Below are 22,525 nucleotides of genomic sequence, written 5' to 3' on the forward strand. Positions count from 1 at the left end.
TTATTCTTTATAAAGACATTCCCTGAAAAAGATTTATACAATGATGCTGGCCAGCCTCCCTGCTCGCTGTACACTGTTTTGGCAGTTGGATGGAGCAACTGCCATTCACTAAGTGCTTTTAAAAATATAAACATTAAAACTCATGCGCCTCTGCATATAAAATCAATGCAACATTTATTAAGACACATCAATTAGATGAATCTGCACACCATGAACCTATATCGAGCCTTGTTCTAGTCATATACCTGGACACATCAAAAGTCCCAGGAATAGCTGCCTAGATTTCTATGCTGACAAAATACTTCATGCATGCATGTAATTGATTAAAATAATCAGTTTCCCTTTCTCCTTTAATCTAATTTTCCTCCTCAGACCTCCAGAATGAGTCCACTCAGCGTTATATATCTCTCCACTAAGCGTTATATATCTTTCAAAAGCGTGCATTAAAGACTCTGCATTTCCACAGTCCACATAACTTATAGAATATTCCTCCACAATATACTTGATAGCATATGCTCTTCCGCTACCTTAGTAGCTAACTCACAGTTTCTGCGCTTATCAGCGCTGGTTACTTCCAGTCTCTTCAGAGAGAGGAGGGGGGCGGAAGGGGTTCCCAACCTTTCCAGTATCTTTGGATGTTCAATCCGCTTGAGTCCCGGCCGGCAACTCACTGCTGGATCACTCCGTTGTAGGCTAAACACGGACTTCCGTTTTAGCGCACTTTGCAACACACGGAGTCCGAGGGTGACGTCACCACACTTCTAATCCAATAGCCAACGCGTTTCGGTAGGATCCGCCTACCTTCTTCAGGGCGTGCTCCTATTGGCTGTGTGCCTTCTTATACTCTATTACTCCACCCACCTCTCTCCGTATCACTTGTTACTGTATCTCTAGTTAGCAAATTTATTTAAAATGCATAAATCTCAATGTCTGAGTTCAATCCTAATGGAACTCCACTATTCAGAGTGTAGATCCACTCGGTTTCTTTCCGTGACATTTTATCAATATAATTGCCACCCCTCCAATCTCTTTCCACCTTCTGTATAGCAAAAAACTTAAAAGTCTCTAGACTTTTTCCATGGTGTTCTTTAAAATGTTTGCTGAGTGGTTGTTTTTCATTTCCATTTTTGATGTTATTTATATGCTCTCCTATTCTGGAATGCTTTTAAAAATAAAGAAAACCCTGAGAACCCCTCTATGAGAAGATGGGCTAGTCCAAAATCTGTCGGTAATGACAGATTTTTACTTCTTATTATAATGACAGGAACATAGGAGAAAAGTAATTTATGGCTCATTTTACTCTGGGAGAAATGTACTTCTTATTTGTATGTGTTTTAAATTTTAAGATTTTCGCGACAGTTCCTCTTTAACCACTTGAGGACCCACCCTTTACCCCCCCTTAAGGACCAGCGCTGGTTTGATTGATCTGTGCTGGGTGGGCTCTGCAGCCCCCAGCACAGATCAGGGTGCAGGCAGGGAGATCAGATTGCCCCCCCTTTTTCCCCCCTATGGGGATGATGTGCTGGGGGGGTCTGATCTCTCCTGCCTGCTGTGGGTGGCGGGGGGGGCACCTCAAAGCCCCCCTCCGCGGCGAAATTCCCCCCTCCCTCTCCTACCTGCTGCCTCCCCCGGTGATCGGGGCTGCACAGGACGGCTATCCGTCCTGTGCAGCCAGTGACAGGACGTCCCCTGTCACATGGCAGCGATCCCCGGCCGCTGATTGGCCGGGGATCGCCGATCTGCCTTACGGCCAGCGCCGTACAAATGTAAACAAAGCGGATTATTTCCGCTTGTGTTTACATCTAGCCTGCGAGCCGCCATCGGCGGCCCGCAGGCTTTTTACGGAGCCCCCCGCCGTGATTTGACAGGAAGCAGCCGCTCGTACGAGCGGCTGCTTCCTGATTAATTAGGCTGCAGCTGGCGACGCAGTACTGCGTCGCTGGTCCTGCAGCTGCCACTTTGCCGACGCACGTTATGAGTGTGCGGTCGGCAAGTGGTTAAAGAGGAACTCCAGTGAGAATAATGTAATAAGAAAAGTGCTTCATTTTTACAATAATTATGTATAAATGATTTAGTCAGTGTTTGCCAATTGTAAAAGCTTTTAAATCCCTGATTTACATTCTGACATTTATTACATGGTGACATTTTTACTGTTGGCAGGTTTGCAGGTGATGTAGCTGCTGCATGGTTTTTTGGCAGTTGAAAACAGCTGTGAACAGCTATTTCCCACAATGCAGCAAGGTTCCCAGACAGGAAACTGCCAGAAGTACGTACTTGTGGGAGGGGTTTCACCACAATATCAGTCATACAGCGCCCCCTGATGGTCTGTTTGTGAAAAGGAATAGATTTTTCATGTAAAAGGGGGTATCAGCTACTGATTGTCACGGTCAGTTACTTGGGCGAGTGCGGCGGCTGGCACAAACGGATGTCCGTGGGCGTCCGAAGGCTCGTCATCGGGCTGCTACTGTTGGGGGTCCGGTGGTGGGTGTCCGCGGGCGCCGTACGTGCACGCTTAAACTGCCGCGCCGGAAGGTGTAGTGGTGGGCGTGTCGTGCGTGCGCACGCGGACGGACGTCCGCGTGTACATCAGTTCCGCTTGTTGGTACGCATGCGCGTGCGCATGCGTACATTATGACGCATGACGTCATTACGCATGGCGTCAATTACGCGCCAAACGGCCTATTTAAGCTCGCTGAGGGATTAGCTCAGTGCTGTAGTATTGCAGCTAGTTTCTCCCGTGACCTGACGTTTGTCTGCCTGTTCCTGCTTTGTTGATGCTGACCCTGGCCCGTCTGATTACCCGCTCCGGCTTTGACCTCTGCTACGTCCGACTTCCCACCTTGTTGCCGACCTCTGCTTGCCTGACTACCCGCTCTGTTGCCGACCTCTGCCTGTCCAAGAACCCGCTCAGTTACCGACTCCGGCCTGTCCAAGAACCTGCTCTGTTGCCGACTTTCTGCTACCCAAGTATACCAAGTGATCAACCAGTGAATCGTCCATCATACTGCCTGGTTAACGGGTCATTGCAGTACCAGACCCGTTCCGCGGGAGTCTCCAGTTCCTACCAGATCACGCTGTTGGATCTGCGAGCACTCCTGCCCCTTGTTCACCGGAGATTCCTGTTTCCAGTCCAGGGACTCTGGTTAATAAGCCGCAAGAGTTGCTGCCCTCAGCAAAACGGTATCCACACAACCAGGTGCGTCACACTGATTGGGCTAAAGTTCAATTCTTGGTCGTTTCTCTTTAACTACTTAAAGACCGCCCCACGCCAATGGGCGTGGTCGTGGCGGCAGCCCCAGGACCGCCTAACACCAATTGGCGTCAAGTCCTGGGGCTGCATTTTGCAGGAGATTGCGCGCAGGCTGCGCGCACATCTCCTGCTCGGGGGGCGGAGCTCAGCCCCCTCTTCAGTCAAAATAAGTGTTACTTACCCTGGGCTTCCTCCAGCCCCTAGCTTCCAGCATGTCCATCACCGCAGCTCTGCCCGCAGCCGTTCGCCGCCTCTGCTTCCCGGTCCGTGGTGATGACGCCTGTACTGCGCCTGCGCGAGCGGTGCTGTCAATCACCGCCACGTGGACCGGAGTGTACTGCGCTAAGCTTAGTGAATTGAGGCCAATGTGAGTTAAAGCAGGAAGTGGAAGTAGTACATGATCCAAACAAGCTGTATCCTATCTCCAGTAACTAATGCTGGTTATTGATGTATACTGACATCTGGTTTGACGACATGAAAAGGATTCCTGTCAACTCCATCATTACCACATAACAACAATCCTTTGTTCACTGAACTGGCTAACCATAAAATGGAGAATTGTATTTAAAATTGGCTTATTGACATTTAAATTCTTGCACAATCTCAGCCATAGATACCTCAAGGATTTATTTAAACTGTATCACACCTCTCACAATCTTAGATCAAAGGATCTAATGACTTGGCCACCCTTATGCTGGGCATACACAGCTCGATTTTGCCGCTTGATTCTTCCACTCAATCGATTCCCTGCTCGATTCTGCAGGCGATTCTATTATCTTCCGCTCATTTTTCTTATCTTTTTCCATTGTCCTCAATGCAGAATCAAGAGGCGAAACGATCGGGTGGGAGATCGGACGTGCCGGAAATTATCTATTGAGCCATCTAAATTACTCAGAATCGAGTTCATTTCAAAACCTTGGGAGACAAAGCCTTCTGTCATGCTGCCCCTACACTTTGGAATTTCTTACCACACCCAATCAGGACATCTCCACCCCTGGAAGAGTCCACCCTGCAACTATGTATTGATCTGAGACATATGTTTGCGCTTTGAGTCCTATGGTAGAAAAGCACTTTACAAATGTTATTGTATTATTGTATTGTACAAAGGAAAAAACTCTAGTCTGCCCCAAGGTTAATGTTTCTTCCATGACTTATCATGTTTGTTCAAATGTGCAAAACTATTCCCTGTGATTTTAACTAGAGACAGGGATATTTATAACCTGCTGAGGGTGACCTGGAGTCTTACATAACCAGTGCATTGTAGTCAGTGATGAAATGACACATATTCAAAAGAAAGCATTGAGCTTTAACTCTTTTCTTACATCTCAATATATATGGGTAAATTGGAAGTACAGGTAATTTTACATCGCTTCGCTAATACCTGCAAGAAAATCTGAAAGTAGAATGATGGGTGTCTCCAACCACTGAATTTTTGAGTCAACTTATTACAGATTTATTTTGTCACATATATGAACTATGAACCACTGACAGTAACACAGAAAGATCGTTTTATTTACCAACTTTACAAAGTGTTAAACTTTAAATCTTTGACATGGATCTTGCAGTTTTGGCACATTTTGACGTATGGTACTATAAATCCAAAGAAGCAGTGACAGAAACAAAAGAGGTGAAGGGAGATGTCAGGGCACACACGAGTATGGCAGAGACAGATGTGGCATCAGGCATGGATGCGGAGGCAGCGGAGAAACTCCTAGCCGTGCAAAGCAAGGCATGCAGAGCACGAGGAGTCACAAGGAAGCCAGTACCTGATGTGCACTAGGACGTCTCAGCCCACCAGCACCAGAGTGTCCCCATTACAACAATAAGTCCTAGGAGGGGAAGGGAGAGAACAGGAGGGTCAGATCCACAGGGGGCCTGAGAGAGGAAAGAGGAGGGACAAAAGAAGAAGGACAGAGAAAGATGGCAAGGATGAAAGTCACAGTGAGGAACAGGAATACGGAATGTGGTTGTAGGTGGTAGAGAGGAGATCCAGTGTTAAAAAAACATGTGAATGGGTGTTAAGTTACAGAACACGGCAATCAGGAATTGGATTATGAAATGCAGAATTGCGTTGAGTCACAGCAAATATCAGTGAAGATGCCACATGTAATTGCAAGAAGTGTAATATATAATATCAGGACAAAGCATACAGCAATGATCATACAAGTTTAATGTAGAATTTAGCAGGCACGCATTAGTAGGGACATGTATTAGTGTATTAAAAACAAGAGTAAGCAATAGTCCAATGTATATTATAACCGCAGCAAGCACAGCAGACACAAGAGGGGAGCCATTGGAAGTATGAAGAACCAGGGACCACGGCATGAAGACATGGGGTGAAGAATGGACCATCAGTAATAATAAGATCGCAGAAGTTGGTATTTGTACATCAGTGGTATATGTGGAACATAAGCAGACAGTTCCCCATACACCATATGACCAGAGAACAAAATAACAATTCAGCACAGACAATAATCCCCAAAGGGACATAAGTAGGAATTGAGATGTAAAAGCATTGCCAAGAAGAAGCAGTAAAGAGTTAATGAAAGTTGTTAAGTCCACAAATGAAGACAGTTTGCAGATGACAACAGAAAACCATTGATAGGATGGATATGAATGAGAAACCATAAAAGATGAATAAGAGGTGGGGGGTGATATATAACAAGGGAGCAGCAACAGATTGAAAAAAAGAGAGAGAGAAGAAATAAATATTTTGGTTAAAAAGGTGTCAGCAGAAAAATCAGTCTGCTCAACGTGAGCTGAGATTACAGAATGTGCAGCCAGCCAACAAAGTATGTCAAAAATATGAAATGCAAGGAAGCAAATCTATTTGTAATTATTCCTTAAGTATATACACTTAAGTCCACAAGGTTAGGCCCTATGGGTATAGAGATGTATGGTCAACATGCATTTAAAACACTACAGTGGTACACAGTGGGGTACTCATAGTCCTGAGTTTTTACCCCTATGCAGACTTGCACAAATGTGCTAGACAAAAGATCAATACCAGGGGGGGGGGGGGGGGGGGGGTCTTTGCTGATCCCCCTCTAGCCCTTCGAGCGGTTTTATAGGGGCAAGGTGTAGCTATCCCCTGGTATCAAACAAAGTCTGCATCTATGTAACATAGATTAGGGAGAACCAAAGACATAATCAGGCGTCAAGAAAGCTAATATGCCGTCCCCAATGTCAAGCGTGCAGGCCCCCCAAAACTATGTGGTACGCTTGACATTGGGGTCAGCATATTAGATTTCTTGCCATCTGATTATATAATATATATAGATAGCAGTGTCCCTTTTTTCCCCAGCAATTTACAGAGAATGTTAGTCTTATCACAGCAACCATTGTCATTATGTGGACTGCAAACCAATCTCACTATCACATGCTAGTGACCATTTTTGGGGTGCTTATAAACCATCAGTATGTTTTTGGCTTGTAGGATGGATCCAAAGCACCTGCAGAAAATTCACACAAACAAAAAGGGCAACAAACAAATTACACTTTGAAGAAAACCACTAGCCACTATATGCATCAATTAAAGCTCAACTGAACCCAAAATTGAATAAGGCAAGTCCTAATGCTGGGTACACACATTGCGATTTCCCGCTCGATCCGTGGGATCGATTCGATCGATTCGATTATTTCCAACATGTTTGATCGGGTTTCGATGAATACAGCCGTCGATTTTGCATACTTAATATGCAAAATCGGCGGCTGTATCATTCGAAACCCGATAGAACATGTTGGAAATAATCGAATCGATCCAATCGATCCCGCGGATCGAGCGGGAAATCCCAACGTGTGTACCCAGCATAATAGTAATCAGGATGATAGATGGATATAAACTGTGTACAGGGGTAAATAAAATAGCCTCTGACAAACATGCTTGTAGATTAAATTTGTCTCTTGTCCTGCCTGGATTTAGCTCATGGGTGGGTCAAACAAGACTGACTGTGTGACTCCCTAAGTAGGTAGAACAACAGTGATCAGAATACATTTTCCAGCATTACAGTAGAAATACATGGCTGAAGGTGGTGGCAAAGGGCAGTGACAGAAGTAGTGACAAGGATGGAGCATGGAAATAGTTTGTTATTTTAACCACCCAGTTCACTGCCCAACACATCATATGTATAGAATGGGGGCTGGAGTTTGTATCATTTACTATGCTGGCAGAGCCTTCTGTAGACTTGTAGTTCACAGGAAGTGAGATTTCAAGACCCCTCCTTATGAACAGGAAGTCAGTAAAGTATGCAGGGGTTGTGTATTTATTGTAGAACAGGCATGCAGACAGTTTACATTTGGAAATGCACTGCCAAATAGTTATCACTTAGACTAAACAAATGTGTGTTTTCAGAATTTAAAAACTTCGGTTTTGGGTTTAGCTGAGTTTTAAAGTTCTAGTCACCAGTAAACACTCATGTATGCATATATGACACAGCATGGTGGCTAAGATGTTACTTCCTTTGCTTTGCAGTCCAGACATCCTAAGTTAAGTGGTCAGCACTCAGCAATGATACTACCTTCATGGAGTTTGTATGTTCTCCTTTTCTACAGGTTTCATCCCACAACCCAGGAACATATCAGTAGCTATATAAGCAAGTGATCAAAGTGGTCCAGGTGTGTATCCAGTATGAAGAAGCATTTGACGGTACATTGTCAGAGACTCAGTAGTGTAACTAAGGAGCTTGGGGCCTCAGAGAGAGATTTACATGGGCCTCATACACTCTATTGATATGGAGCCCCAATACCAACCAAGGGCAGCTGCAGTGTCAGAGAGGTGTATTCATGGTAAGGAAATAGCTTGTTAAGGCTTACTACTATGCAATGCACATATTATCTAATTATTAATATTATTATTACTGTGTTGTTATTATTATGTGTTTATTATCAGCATAACATCAATGAAAAGCTATTAAGATGGATAAAGGAGGGCCCCGCTGGTCTAGGGGCCCTGGTATGAGACTGAATTAGCTAAGTAATAGGAATGGTTTTATGTGCTCAGCAAAGCCCTGGGATATGTGAGCACCATATAAATATCAGAAGAAAGTAAATCAGTCCCCATGATTTTTTGGGGAATCTCTTTTGTCAATAAATTCTACTTCTCTAGTTCACAACTAATTTGTTTTTTGTGACTGTTTTCTTAAAACCATACTCCAGGTACAGATGTTTTAGGTGATCTGTAGGTACTTTGTGGATCCTGTGTTACACCTCCCGGATTGGTTAATGCCAAATAAAGTTTCCTTCTGCTCTACACATGTAGGCTGTATTCTTCTCAGAGTTCAGTCTGTACTCTACCTCTGCAGTCTGGACTCTGGACAGTGGGATGAAGCAGCTGTCCTTCTCACTGTCTGCTATCACATCATTCAACTTTACTGCTTCAGGTCACCTGACCACATTTATCAGTTTACCATCAAACTCATGAATAAATAGTTATTTGGAAAAATGTAACATTAGGGAAATATTGTCTTCCCAAGCTGCTTGAGGTCATGTATGTGTTAGTGGGTGATGCGCCTCATGAAAGTAAGATTAGCGGATACATAATATTTCAGTTTATATGTTTGATTCAAATAATTCTTATTTTATATAAAAAAAATATATTGCTACTACACAACTAGAAAAACAGTCAATAACATTTTTATCATTAATGGATTCTAGTTAGTAAAAATACCCGAAGGCAGTACGGGAAACACATATTCTATAAACCTACAGATTTGAACAACATTTTATGTATACAATAGCTCACTTAACATATAAGGTACTATTTGCCATTAATACTGCGATATGAATGAATACACATGCAAACCTAAAGGATAACTGTATTTATCTATGTTAATGTATTTGGAGTTTGGCTTGTGTTTTACTTTTTCAATGAACTGGAGACTGTGTGTGTAAAGTGCATATATTTGTATACAACAAAGGCTCATTATGGAATACTGTCAAATGCATTTGCTGATATCAGTAAAAGCTGGTATTCTGTGAAAAAGGTAGTGCTTGAGCAGAGTGAGTATTCAGCTGGCAGGAAAAATGCTTACAGCTTAACAGATTAAGGCAGATGCTCCCTTGAATAAAAACTATTAGTAAAAAATAGCAGCATTGTTACCTGCAAGCCACTGTCCTTCAACCTATGAATCTCCTCTCTGCACAGTCTCAGCTCCTCTTGTAACTTGTCTTGCTCCTCCTGGCTGAGTCGATGGCGTTGCTGTAGCTCCTCAATCTCATACAGAAGACCAGCACACTGCAGGGATGAAGGACACCAAGAATTTTCATAAAGGACATGTGGTCTGTCTGGCTATTTATCACACTGTTTTATGACTAGGGAAACTAAGCAGTTACCTAAAGCACAACCTGCTTCAAAGAAGCATGGGAACAGACTATTGTGTATGTTATTATTATTATTGTTGATTTATATAGCACCAGCATCTTCTGTGGCGCTGTACAATAGCATACAAGGTATAACAATACAGAGTATACAATACAACACTTGATAAATGACAAGAGGGTATAACAGCTAATACAGTGAAGACATTAACTACATATTTTTACACAGGGGTGGGAGGTATGTACACATATTACACAGCATTGTGAGACAAAAGGGGAAGAGACCCCTGGCCAAAGGGCCTTACAGTCTGGAGCAAATATATTGTGTGGGGCTGTAATGCAGGATGAGGTCATGTATTGTGTGGGGCTGCAGTGAAATGTGGGGAAATTGAATATATTGTGTGGGGCTGTAATGCAAGATGGTATATTGTAATGTTTGAGGTTGTAGTGTATTGTGGGGAGATGGAAATGGATGTACGGTAGTGTGTAGGGCTGTAGGATATTGTGGGAGGATGGAATATATTGTGTGGAGCTGTAATGCATGAGGAGTTCCCCTTTAGCATACACAATTGTAGTGTGTAGAGTATGCTTAGACTCGGTGATTACAGGAATATCTCTTAAGGACAACACCCTTGCATCCTCTGAAGGGGGAGGAGTCACGTGTCTGAAAAGCTAAACAAGGGATATTAATGTTTCATACCTACCAGGAGGGGAATACGAGAGGATAATGATTTTAGGTCTATAACACTTGCAACTGCAACTCAGTGAAAATGACACAAATATTCAGACACTTGTATCTCAATACTGAAATGGATGTATCAGTGTTGAGAGGTCTCCTCCCTCCAGGGCCAAGAGACCCCTCTGTAATAGTTTCAAAGTACCTAAAAGTGGTGATTTGTCTTGCCAAGTGGCCTTCCAACTGTATCATCAAAACAAAATGGATGCTGTCTCAGGAAGGTTAAAGCAGGAGTCTAATTCCAACAACTGGACAGGGAGAAACATATGTCACTTCTTTGATTTTATTTCCTTGTATTTACTGTGGACTATATTGCTTGTTAAGGTTTATTTTTTTCTTTCTATAATCTTTTAACGCACTATTTTTACTTTCTTAAATAAATGATATCAAATTATTTAAGGCTGTTCTGAGTATGCAAAGCATTGGAGCCGCCTCTGGGCACTGCCGCAGAGATATTGTTTTTGGCATCGAACAAAGGGTGAAACAAAGGCTGATTTGCGTCACTGTTTCTTTTCAGGTCATGTCCATGTGGTGGCAAGCGATTTGATTGTATGGTTGGGCATCCCAGATCTGTTAGCCTGCTCTCAGCTGGTACATAGATTATGTTCCCAAATGCTGAAAAATCTATGTGCAGGGTGAAGTTGTGAGAGGTGTGACAGGGAATTGCGGTTTGTGGCGAGGTCTATAAATTGGGGCGGGAGGGGGGGGGGGGGGGTATGGATTGAGGGCATGAGGGAAGTCCCACTATTTTTCCTGCCTGAAGTTGTGCTTTAGAATCATCAGAGTTTATCATGGGTTGATTATTTCTCACCTCAGTTTGTGCTTTCTGCACTTTCTCCTCTGCGCTCTGGAGCTGACAGTGCAGCCGCTGCCTCTCTTCCTCCCGCGTAACCTTCTGCTTCTCAGAATCGGCTATCTCCGTACTCTCAGTGCCAGCGTCCGAGGGAATGATGCTTTCAGAATCATACTGTGGGAGGTGCTCCTCTGGTAGACAATTGTTCTCATCTGTTTCCTCAACCTGGGATTCACTTATTGCAGCCCTGTTATCTGCATCTTCATCTCTACAAGAAAGAGACAATTAATCAGCCTCTTGTATTCCGCTTCCAAGACAGCAATCCCATTACATACTAAGTATACTGTAATATAAGGAGTTGATTGCTTCGGTAATACATATGCTAATTCTGCAATTCAAACATTCCTCCCATTCCACTGTCGTTTTCATATTCTAGTCATTAAAAGCTAATCATTACCTTCAGCAGGACTTAATATCTAGAAGTAAAGCTTATAATTAAATACATTCAACAAAGGTCTCATTAAGAGACTGGGATAATGATAATAATGTTTCTTCCTTAGCAACACTGTAGCCTGATCAGGTCAGACACCCGAAGTATCAATGCATACCTTCAATATATATAAATCTGTTCTACTTCATAAGAGAGATATTAAACCTCACAACAGTAAGAACTGCAGCTGCTAACTGAATGTGAAAACATGACAATACACAGATTTTAACATTGTTGTAAATCAATCCATTAGTATCTGCTAATTCAATATACCTGCACAACTACTGTTACTATAGTAATTCCATAAATTAATATATCAGGAATATCATCACTTTCAGCTCCTGGCTCACTACAAGTTAACATGCTGAGTCAACAGATAGGCTTTCTCAGAAGCATTTACCCCATTTTTGGTTGTGACACAACACATTCCTAATGAATGCACTATAAAGATGTATGCATCCATAATAAAAGGCAGATTGTTACCTCTCTTCTCCCAGCAGCAAAAGATGACTCTTCAGCTGGCTGTTGCTCTCCTGCAGGATGCTGCGCTCCATCTGGAGATGCTGGCACTGGTCCCGCAGGAACTGCAGCTCTCCTGTCACAGGAACAGAGAGAAAGCAATGTCGCATACAGATAAGCACAGGCTCTGCATCTATGAGGATCTGTATTACTAATATGTGGCTTTCAGATTTCAACCGTTCACTTATAAAACTGGGTAACAGAATGGGCATTGAAATGAAAATTCTCAAACTAGTACACAAAATGGAGTTGTGGTCCATCAATCATAAGTAAGCAATGGAATGGGCAGACAACAAATGCTGATTTTCTCACACACACTAGATTATGGACTAGTCTATAAACTTTCAGGGTACCATGCAGATCGCACACTATGTGCGGTGTGCAGGGGAACCACTCTCTTTCCTTCACTGTGAAAGTGTTGTGAGGGGGATTCTCTCAGGAAAAGGCTGTGTTAATGGGGAGGGTTATCTCTTGTGAAGGGGATAACGTTATTTAAGGTTAGGTTTTGGGAAAAAGGTTTTCATTCAGAGTTTATTATAAGTAGCTGAGTGATGAGAAGGACAACAAAAACTCTGTCAAACATAGAATCCCACACCTAAAGCACAGCGCTGGCGCCAAAAAGTAGAATCAAATGTACATGAATCAAGTGATGAAATTGGGCAGGTTTTTACTGAACGGTCCTGGTGGCCATACAAAACTGCTGGATTTGCCAGCAAAGAGGGCTACAAATATTTGTCAATATGACTACTATTGTGGAGACCAGCATTTTACATACAAATCAAATCAAATCATGATGGTCACAGATCTCGTTTGGGCAAGTGAAAGTGTAAGCAAATAAGGATGGTAAATGTGAATATCAACACATGATTAGTCAGCAATGTGGGGCAAACTTTCAATATGGTGAATGTTCCTTCGTTTATAAACAGTAAGGTAAGAGCCAGGTTATGGCCAGGGCCTTTACTGCAATAAGAATGGTCCAGTGGATGCACATCATAGAATACTATATAATCAACAACCTACATGTTATTACATAATTTTAACCTATTCTTGCACAGTATTGGTAAAATAAAAGGCATGCACTTATTAATTAATGACAATACCACAATGCATTGAAACATTGGCGTTACCCTGCAGTGTAGCAGGTTCCTGTCCTGAATGACCACTACAGCTCTTCATGCTGATCTCTGCTCTTAGGGTGGTTATTTCCATCTCATACTCCTGCCTGGTCTCCTGCAGCTCATGCAGCTCTGCCCGCAGCCTGCACAATTCCTCCTGCAATGATGCAATGTCACTCTCCCGCTCAGCTGCTGCCTCCTCTGCTGACTGCCGCAGGGACATGATCTCCTCCTGTGCAAGGCGCAACTCCTGGGACACCTCCAGCAACTCACACTCCTTCTCATGTTCCAAGCTGTCCACCTCCTCCTGTACTGAGCGCAGCTGGGCTTCAAATGGATAAAGATGACACGTTATAGTGAGGGTCGAATGATGAATATCAGTGACAATGTGAAGATCAAAACTGACGTCAGTTACCAAGTCCAACAAAGATTGTACATTATAATTAAGGTCTTCAACCTTTAGGTTGACTCCAGAATTGTATGTACTTAGTCTCTGACATTCCAGAGAGGCCGATTTTTCAATACAGTTCAGCTGAAAAATATAATGTAATCATCTAGGAGCCATGGGCAGTATAATGGATGGCACACTCTCATATTTCAGCATTAGGATTTCAGGTACACTATCTGCATGAGTTTGCACGTTGTCTCTGTGCTTGTGTGGAATTCCAGCAGGTACTCTAGTTCCCTCACATATCCCACAAGCATAGTGATAAGTTAATTGCCCCCCCCCCCCCCAAAAAAAAAAACTATTGGCCTTTGGCTGGGCTGTGATAGGAACAGTAGACTAGGACTAGTTAAAGATTAGTTTGTGAGCTCCATTGAAGGACAGTTAGTGACCTGACTTTGTACAGTGCAAATACGTAATAATAATATGAATTGACATTAAGAGTCCATATCAAACAACTCTGCCAACTAGGTAATAACTAGTCCAGATGGATATGTAACACTTAGTACTGAGCTGCTTCAAAGAGTGTATTATTGGTGCACACTGAAGATACACTATCCATTAGAGATACACTGTCTACTGTAATAGAGAACAAAATCTAGCTATTGCTGTCATAGCAAGTTCACCAAATTGTGTGTGGTACAAACTATTTGTCTTTATCACTCAAAGCTGTGGTGTATATTGGTATATATGGGGATTTAGGTTAGTCATATCTAAATTACATTGCACACTTCTCTCCAGGGGCATTGTTGGTAAACATATATTTAGGGGTCTATAAATTATTTTTTTCAATTATTTATATTTATAAAGCTTGTGAGCAACATGCTTACTCCAGCAAAAATAGCATCCCTTTTCACGTCAACATATTTGTAAATGATCACTGATAGTATTCAGAATTCCCAACTTTTCTCAAATCACCATTTTATTTTGCCATTCTCCACTTTCTAACGGCCTATCCCCATAGGTTACAATGAAGAACAAAAGTAAAACACCCTGGTTTCCAGTTTGTCACAGATCACTACGATAAAATGTAATAGCACATGGCTGAAATTAAAGTCTATAGGCTCTATAACATGTCTTGTTTTTGGTGAGAGGTTCAAGTCACAGCTGGGATCCATTTCCAGACAAGCAATGGGGTTCAAACAAGTTGGCATTTTGATTTGCCCCCCAAAAATATTACACTTTTGCCATTGAAGTACCGTATATGGCTGGCCATTCTGGTCACCTTTCTGAGTTAATTCAAAGCCCACAAACATGCTATTTCACCAAGATTGCAATGGATTTTGGGGGCATCTGTGAAAACTGGTCCCAAGTGAAAACATGAAAACATTCTACAGTTCTCAATTAAAAAAAATGGAACAAAAATGCATTTTTAAGTACAGTATTTAGAGGGAAGACAGTATTACAGCAATTTTTGGCATATTAGCATCCATATCATTTGGTCTGCAATAGGGTTTTCAATTAGTAAAACTTTAAAAATGTTAAAACAGGGGGACTCCCATGAAAAACACTTTAACCCCTTATAACTCATGCAGGCTGGTATCTCCAATACCAAACACCCAGCCTGGTCTTTAACATTAGGGGATAGTATAAAGAGGGTGTGCAAATTCTCCTTCTCTTTGCAAAGCACTTTTTCTGTAATATTAAGTGGTTGGCACCACAATCAACAGTCTATATACAGGATTTTCTGTTTCCATAACCTAGACAAAGGTGTCTATACATTGCCCCAAAACAATTATTGGCTGTATCATGGGTAATCCTACATTCACTATTGGTGAATAAACCTTTATGGACTATATACTAGATGCAGTGTGCTGACCAAGCTGTCTGTAGAAAAGAAAAAAAAATACAGTACAGATGACTTAATCATTAAAATACAATCTAGCAAGGGTACCGTTCAATATAATCCTATGGAGTTTTTACAACGTCTTCTGTACATCAGTTCAGTTTAACTAAAAGCTCCTTTTCACAGAGGCCTTTGGCCTGTCCTGTATTGTCCTCACAAGAAGCATTTGTCCTTTCCAGTGCTGCCTATCCACTGAAGACCTACCCTAATCCATCAAGATCTATCAGACTTTTATTCATCCAGCCATAATATAAGCACAATGTGATATTGTGTAAAGTGGCAAGGCTGCATGTGTAAGTCAACACATATGACATCACTTGCAAACCTTAGAAAGTTTTTCATTAAACTGAGCATCACTGCCAACCATCCTATCTGCCCCTATCAAACAGCTCTGCCCACTAGGTAATGGCTAGTCCAGATTGATATGTAGCACTCAGTACTGGGGCAGCTTCACAGAGTGCATTATTAATGCACGCTAGACAACTCCCAGGACACACTGTCAGACTGTGCTTCTACTAAATAAAACAAAAACTCAATAAAACAAAGAAAATTCAGTATATTTATGTATACCACTATCCATACATGCAAATAGTGCATAAATACAGTACTACATAAAATAAATCTATGACAATTAAACCACCACATAAAATAAGCAATAAATATACAGTACAATCACATTCCAGAATAATCAAGAGTACATTCAGCAGCAAAGAATGTGTTTGCTAAGCAACAGGCCAATACTAACAGCAGTGCGTATGGACTTTTCTCTGTGTGTTTTCTGTCATATGCTTAACAGTCCACCAATACAGCATTGATATTATATGTCTCCTCTATATTCAGCTTAACAAGAAATCAAACAATAGCAAATGGCAGCAGTACATTCCAAACTACCTATAGTACATAATAGTAACACCTCATAAAGCTCACTCAAGAAAAAACACTGCAGCCGACACATAATAACTACAGCCAAAACTGAATAAGGCAAATTCATATAGCAATCAGGATGAAGATCAGGATAAACAGTATACAGAATCAAAGTGGCCAACAAAACACATTTTTCATCAGTCAAAATTGTTTGGAGTGACAGTACAACTTGCTTTGTCTGTAGATTCTCCTGGTGAGTTGATCAGTCAGGAGTGATCATGGAACTTTTAAAATAGGAAGAGTAACTAAAGTGACAAAAATCTGAACCAGAGCAATTACTAAATGCTTGAGTCAAAATTCCATATTTTTAAACTTGTACTAATACAATCATACAATAAGTACACTTGACTGATCCAGTGAGAGTCTAATTAAATATATAAAACTGCTAAATCTAATCAATTACAATTTACAAAAATCCCAAGGTAATACAAGTAAGAGATGGACTGCTGAGAATCAGAATCAACTTTATTTGCCAAGTACAACAGTTATCACACCAGGAATTGGTTGTGGTACACATGGCAATGGTCATAGGACATAGTACAAGGAAACATAGTGCAGAAGATACAGGACAAAGTGCAAAAAAAACAGTAGATGGGTAATGAAAATTACAGATACACATACAGAAATTAGGGCAGTGGGGATCTGTTGAGGAAGGGGCTTGAGTTTAAGAGGAGAACTGCTTGGGTGAAGAAGGTGTTCCTGTACCTTGAGGTTCTGCTGGGAATGGTCCTGTAGTAATGGCCTGAGAGGAGCAGGTTGAACCATCTACTGCTAGGGTGGGAGGAGGTGCACGTTATCCTATTTGCCCTGGACTTTAGTAGCAGTACAGGGAGTGCAGAATTATTAGGCAAGTTGTATTTTTGAGGAATAATTTTATTATTGAACAACAACCATGTTCTCAATGAACCCACAAAACTCATTAATATCAAAGCTGAATATTTTTGAAAGTAGTTTTTAGTTTGTTTTTAGTTTTAGCTATTTTAGGAGGATATCTGTGCGTGCAGGTGACTATTACTGTGCATACTTATTAGGCAACTTAACAAAAAACAAATATATACCCATTTCAATGACTTATTTTTACCAGTGAAACCAATATAACATCTCAACATTCACAAATATACATTTCTGACATTATAAAACAAAAAAACAAATCAGTGACCAATATAGCCACCTTTCTTTGCAAGGACACTCAAAAGCCCGCCATCCATGGATTCTGTCAGTGTTTTGATCTGTTCACCATCAACATTGCGTGCAGCAGCAACCACAGCCTCCCAGACACTGTTCAGAGAGGTGTACTGTTTTCCCTCCTTGTAAATCTCACATTTTATGATGGACCACAGGTTCTCAATGGGGTTCAGATCTGGTGAACAAGGAGGCCATGTCATTAGTTTTTCTTCTTTTATACCCTTTCTTGCCAGCCATGCTGTGGAGTACTTGGACGCGTGTGATGGAGCATTGTCTTGCATGAAAATTGTGTTTTTCTTGAAGGATGCAGACTTCTTCCTGTACCACTGCTTGAAGAAGGTGTCTCCCAGTAGGACTGGGAGTTGAGCTTGACTCCATCCTCAACCCGAAAAGGCCCCACAAGCTCATCTTTGAAGATACCAACCCAAACCAGTACTCCACCCCCACCTTGCTGGCGTCTGAGTCGGACTGGAGCTCTCTGCCCTTTACCAATCCAGCCACGGGCCCATCCATCTGGCCCATCAAGACTCACTCTCATTTCATCAGTCCATAAAACCTTAGAAAAAACAGTCTTGAGATATTTCTTGGCCCAGTCTTGACGTTTCAGCTTGTGTGTCTTGTTCAGTGGTGGTCGTCTTTCAGCCTTTCTTACCTTGGCTATGTGTCTGAGTATTGCACACCTTGTGCTTTTGGGCACTCCAGTGATGTTGCAGCTCTGAAATATGGCCAAACTGGTGGCAAGTGGCATCTTGGCAGCTGCACGCTTGACTTTTCTCAGTTCATGGGCAGTTATTTTGTGCCTTGGTTTATCCACACGCTTCTTGCGACCCTGTTGACTATTTTGAATGAAACGCTTGATTGTTCGATGATCACGCCTCAGAAGCTTTGCAATTTTAAGAGTGCTGCATCCCTCTGCAAGATATCTCACTATTTTTGACTTTTCTGAGCCTGTCAAGTCCTTCTTTTGACCCATTTTGCCAAAGGAAAGGAAGTTGCCTAATAATTATGCACACCTGATATAGGGTGTTGATGTCATTAGACCACACCCCTTCTCATTACAGAGATGCACATCACCTAATATGCTTAATTGGTAGTAGGCTTTCAAGCCTATCCAACTTGGAGTAAGACAACATGCATAAAGAGGATGATGTGGTCAAAATACTCATTTGCCTAATAATTCTGCACTCCCTGTATTCCAAACTTTCTCAGTTTTCTCAGGAACAACATCCTCTGTTGAGCCTACTTTTGGGTTTTGATGGGTGTTCTCCCCCCATTAAGCAGTCGCTTTAAGCCCTGGAGACTTCAGTGCCTTCAAAGGAGACCGAGTTAAGTGTGGGTAGGCGTCTTCTGAAAGCTACAGCCAATTCAACCATTTTACCGCGTTTTGGATGACCTTGTTGTCTTTGCCCCAGTTACAGATACGCTCGATCTCACTGCATTATACCTGCACTACATTTTCAACAATGAGGCCAAGGAAGGTGGTGTCGTCTGAAAATTTGATGAACTTGACAGTCGTCAGATGAGGTACTGCTGTTTAGGTACAAGAAGAACAGGATGGTGTACTGTATACTGTATGTATGTTGGTGGTTCCTATGCTGGAGGAGCAGCTGCCAAACTTGAACAGTTGCATTTTGTTGATGAGGAAGTCCTTGATCCACATGCACAGAGTGGAGTCAACACCGAGTTTTATGAGGTTGCCATGCAGGATGTATAGGCAAAAAGTGTTGAAGGCATAGCTGAAGCTTAGGAAGAGGATCCTGGCATAGGTGTCAGGTCTGTCCAGATGTTCTGTGATGAATGCCAGACTGATATTGATGACATCTTCTATAGATTTGTGTAAGGTCTCGGCAGGCCGCCTTGTCTTGCTGCAGATTCTGTCTGTCTCTTGACCAAGCTTCTTGCAGATCTGATACCTTGTTGCCGACCCGGATTGAACCTGACTACACTTCTTCTGATCTTGTGTTATCGACCCGGCTTGTACCTGACTTTGCATCTTGTGGATTCCCTGTTGCCAAACCTCGGATTGTTAAAGGACCTTGCATGAACGCTGCCTGCCCTGATCTCGGCCTGTCTGACCACGCATCTCTATTGTGATTATACTTTCAACTGGATTGCCTCAGCACATAGGCCTCAGGTGACTATTCAAATATGCTGTGTCTTCATTACCACACAAGCCTGACAATTTGTTTGCCCAGAATTGGAATGGACCGAGGAAGGCATCGATGGAGCGCTTTAGATGGATAGGAATCATTCTTTCAAAGATCTTCATGACTGTGGAAGTTAGGGCAATGGGCCTGTAGTTGTTAAGAACTGTGACCCATGGCTTTTTTGGGACTGGGATGGTAGTGGGTTTCTTTAGGCACAAGGGAATCAGGGATTTATAAAAAAAATGGTGGTAAGGATAGGGGCCAGCTGGCTTGCGCAAGTTCCTATGCAGTTCAAGGAAACACCATCCAGTCCTGAGACTTTCCTGGGGTTGAGCTTCCGGACATACCTTAATATGTTAGACTGCTACCTGCACTGAGGGGTCACAGTTAGTCTGGAGAGGGGGGAAAGGCCCTTGGTGTGGCTGCCTGGTCTTTGGAATGGTTGGGTTGGTTCTTGAACCGACAGTAGAAACTTGTGAGCTTCTCTGCTAGTTCAATATTTGTGGATGTACTGTATTGGGGGGGGTGGGGAGTCTCAAGTTTGTGGCTGCCCTAAGGCCTTTCCAGACCTCGCATGGGTTGTTGGACTGGAGGCTGAGGCTCAACTTGTTGGAGTAGTCCCTCTTAGCATCTCTAAGTTCTTGATTTAGGATGTTCCTGGCTTCCCTGAACTCTTCTGAAGTGCCAGACTTATGTGCTACCTCCTTGATCTTCCAGAGCTGGTGCAGCTTTCTATTAAACTAGGGTTTGTTGTTGGGGAAGACTTTGAAGGTCTTTGTGGGGATGCATGACTCCTCAAAGAAGCTAATGTACAAGGTGACGTTCACAGTCCATCCCTCTAGACAGGGTGTCTCCAGGGCTGACCAGTCGGTGCAGTCAAAGCAGGCCTGTAGATGCAGCTTCGCCTCTTCCATCCACTTCTTAACAGTCCTTACGGCTGACTTGGTGGTCTGAAGGTGCCTTCTGTAGGTGGGGATGAGATGGATTAGCCAGTGGTCAGAGTTGCATAGGGCAGCTTGTTGAGTGGCTTTTATGCATCTTTGAAGAAAATGTAGTTGTACTCAGATGTTAAACACAGATGAAAAGGCTACACATGGAATGGGAGGACTGCTGTTGCACATGAATAGGAAGCAACAAGAAAGTTGGCCCAGAGGAGAAAATAATATAAATCTGACCATGGTACCTTACAATGGAGGTGGCATAACCTCTCCTCTTTTCTAAAACCTGATGTCTCTGGTGCACAGGCAGAGAAAAAGTTAAATATTTCCACACATGTAGGTTAGGTTTTGTGAGTGACTTCAATTATCTTGTTTTATTTAGAATCACATTTGATATCCTCTTGAATAAGGGTCCCACAATATAACATTTGGAGCCAACTTACACCCCCATTCTGGCACACATGTGGCACATGAGGAGCAACACATGAAAAGGAAAGCTGATGTCCAAGAGAGCTGTGCATGAAAGAGAGGAGCTGCAGTACATGAATGATACACATGGCAGAGGGGAGGCACATGGAATGGGAGGGTTGCTGGTGCACCTGGTGCAAGACGAGCCCCAATATACTTGGCCTAGGGGCAAAAAAGGGACCAATCCGGCCTTGCCAGCAATATGCAATGCCAAATTTGGGCAACACCCATATAGGGCATTGCATATTGCTGTTAAGTCCCTCAACCAGAAAGACTCCAGCAGGTACCCATCAGTGCTGACGAGTGGCCTCCTGAGGAGATTGCAGGGGAAGCTCATTCTGAGGATATTGAGTGTGGCCCTCATACAGCGCTATACTGCAGGCTATAAAAACTTTTATTTCTATCTAGTCTCAATATTTCACTGAAATACTTTTTCAAGCGTGTTTTTTTTTTTTTTTACATATTTATCTGTAGTGAGTGTGGATACAGACCTCTATAACACATACTGTAACAATAGCATGTTCAGGGGCTTTGTAATTAGTTTGGAAAGGAAACCGAGGGGGCCTCCCAATAGACTACAATTCACAAAAGTTGGGATGCCAATCTAAATCAGAATTCCATTTGGAAATGTAATTGTACTTATGGAATCCTTTCAGTCGGAAATAAGCATTTCTGATTATCTCTATCCATTACTTTATTCATATGAATGAAGTAGTGGATTGCCATTTTAGTGGAATTACAGTACTGCAATCAAACACTGATAACCAGTGATCAAAATATCACTGCCTTTTATAAAATGGTGTTATTAAATTAGCAATCATTGTTTTAAAGAAATGGAGAATAGAGAAAGGACAATCTGGAATCAGATCACCATTTGTTTACAGACTCTGTAGCCTTTTTCAGTGGCAAATTACTTTAAACACAACTTTCCTATATTCCTTCAGAAACAACTTGCTAAAAACTGAACTGAAAGAAGAATATGTAACGGCCTGTTTCCACTGTGCTTGGCATGCGGTTTTGCGAGATGCGATGCCGACACAGCTGTGATGCGAGACACCTCTGAATCTCTCTAGAGTGACGCACCATGCGGTATGTGAAAAAATGCAGTGTGCCATCCGATCTTTTCCCTGGATGCAAATTTCACGGCAGCCTATTGATTTCAATAGGCTGCATTTCCCACCAGAGTTTGCGAGGGAAACTCTGCGAATTTGCATAATTTGAAATAAGCCCTCAGGAAAGCAATACACAGACATTCAGCAAAATGCATACATAAATATTTAGGTGGGCATTGGTGCTCACACTGGCATGAGTATGTTAATGGCATGATTGTGTTTATGCATTTATACCGGAATAA

The 22,525-nt window shown here is 42.3% G+C and overlaps 1 protein-coding gene across 6 annotated transcripts in view; it reads right to left on the minus strand.

Moving 5' to 3' along the window:
- Positions 1–22,525, minus strand: part of CCDC136 (coiled-coil domain containing 136) — a 106,326-nt gene that overhangs the window by 19,976 nt on the left and 63,825 nt on the right. For 2 of the 6 annotated variants that reach the window (XM_068275941.1, XM_068275939.1), the window contains exons 5-9: positions 13,231–13,545; positions 12,068–12,179; positions 11,113–11,362; positions 9,348–9,482; positions 4,744–5,125 (exon numbers count right to left, since the gene is read on the minus strand). In XM_068275941.1, the coding sequence (XP_068132042.1) occupies positions 5,027–5,125; positions 9,348–9,482; positions 11,113–11,362; positions 12,068–12,179; positions 13,231–13,545 (911 nt within the window). In that variant the 3' untranslated portion in view covers positions 4,744–5,026. Of the gene's footprint in view, positions 1–4,743; positions 5,126–9,347; positions 9,483–11,112; positions 11,363–12,067; positions 12,180–13,230; positions 13,546–22,525 lie in introns of those variants that run through there. The other 4 variants (XM_068275943.1, XM_068275940.1, XM_068275944.1 and 1 more) reach the window with 4 other exon arrangements.

Source organism: Hyperolius riggenbachi, chromosome 3 (assembly GCF_040937935.1).
Source record: "Hyperolius riggenbachi isolate aHypRig1 chromosome 3, aHypRig1.pri, whole genome shotgun sequence".
Lineage (NCBI taxonomy): Eukaryota > Metazoa > Chordata > Amphibia > Anura > Hyperoliidae > Hyperolius > Hyperolius riggenbachi.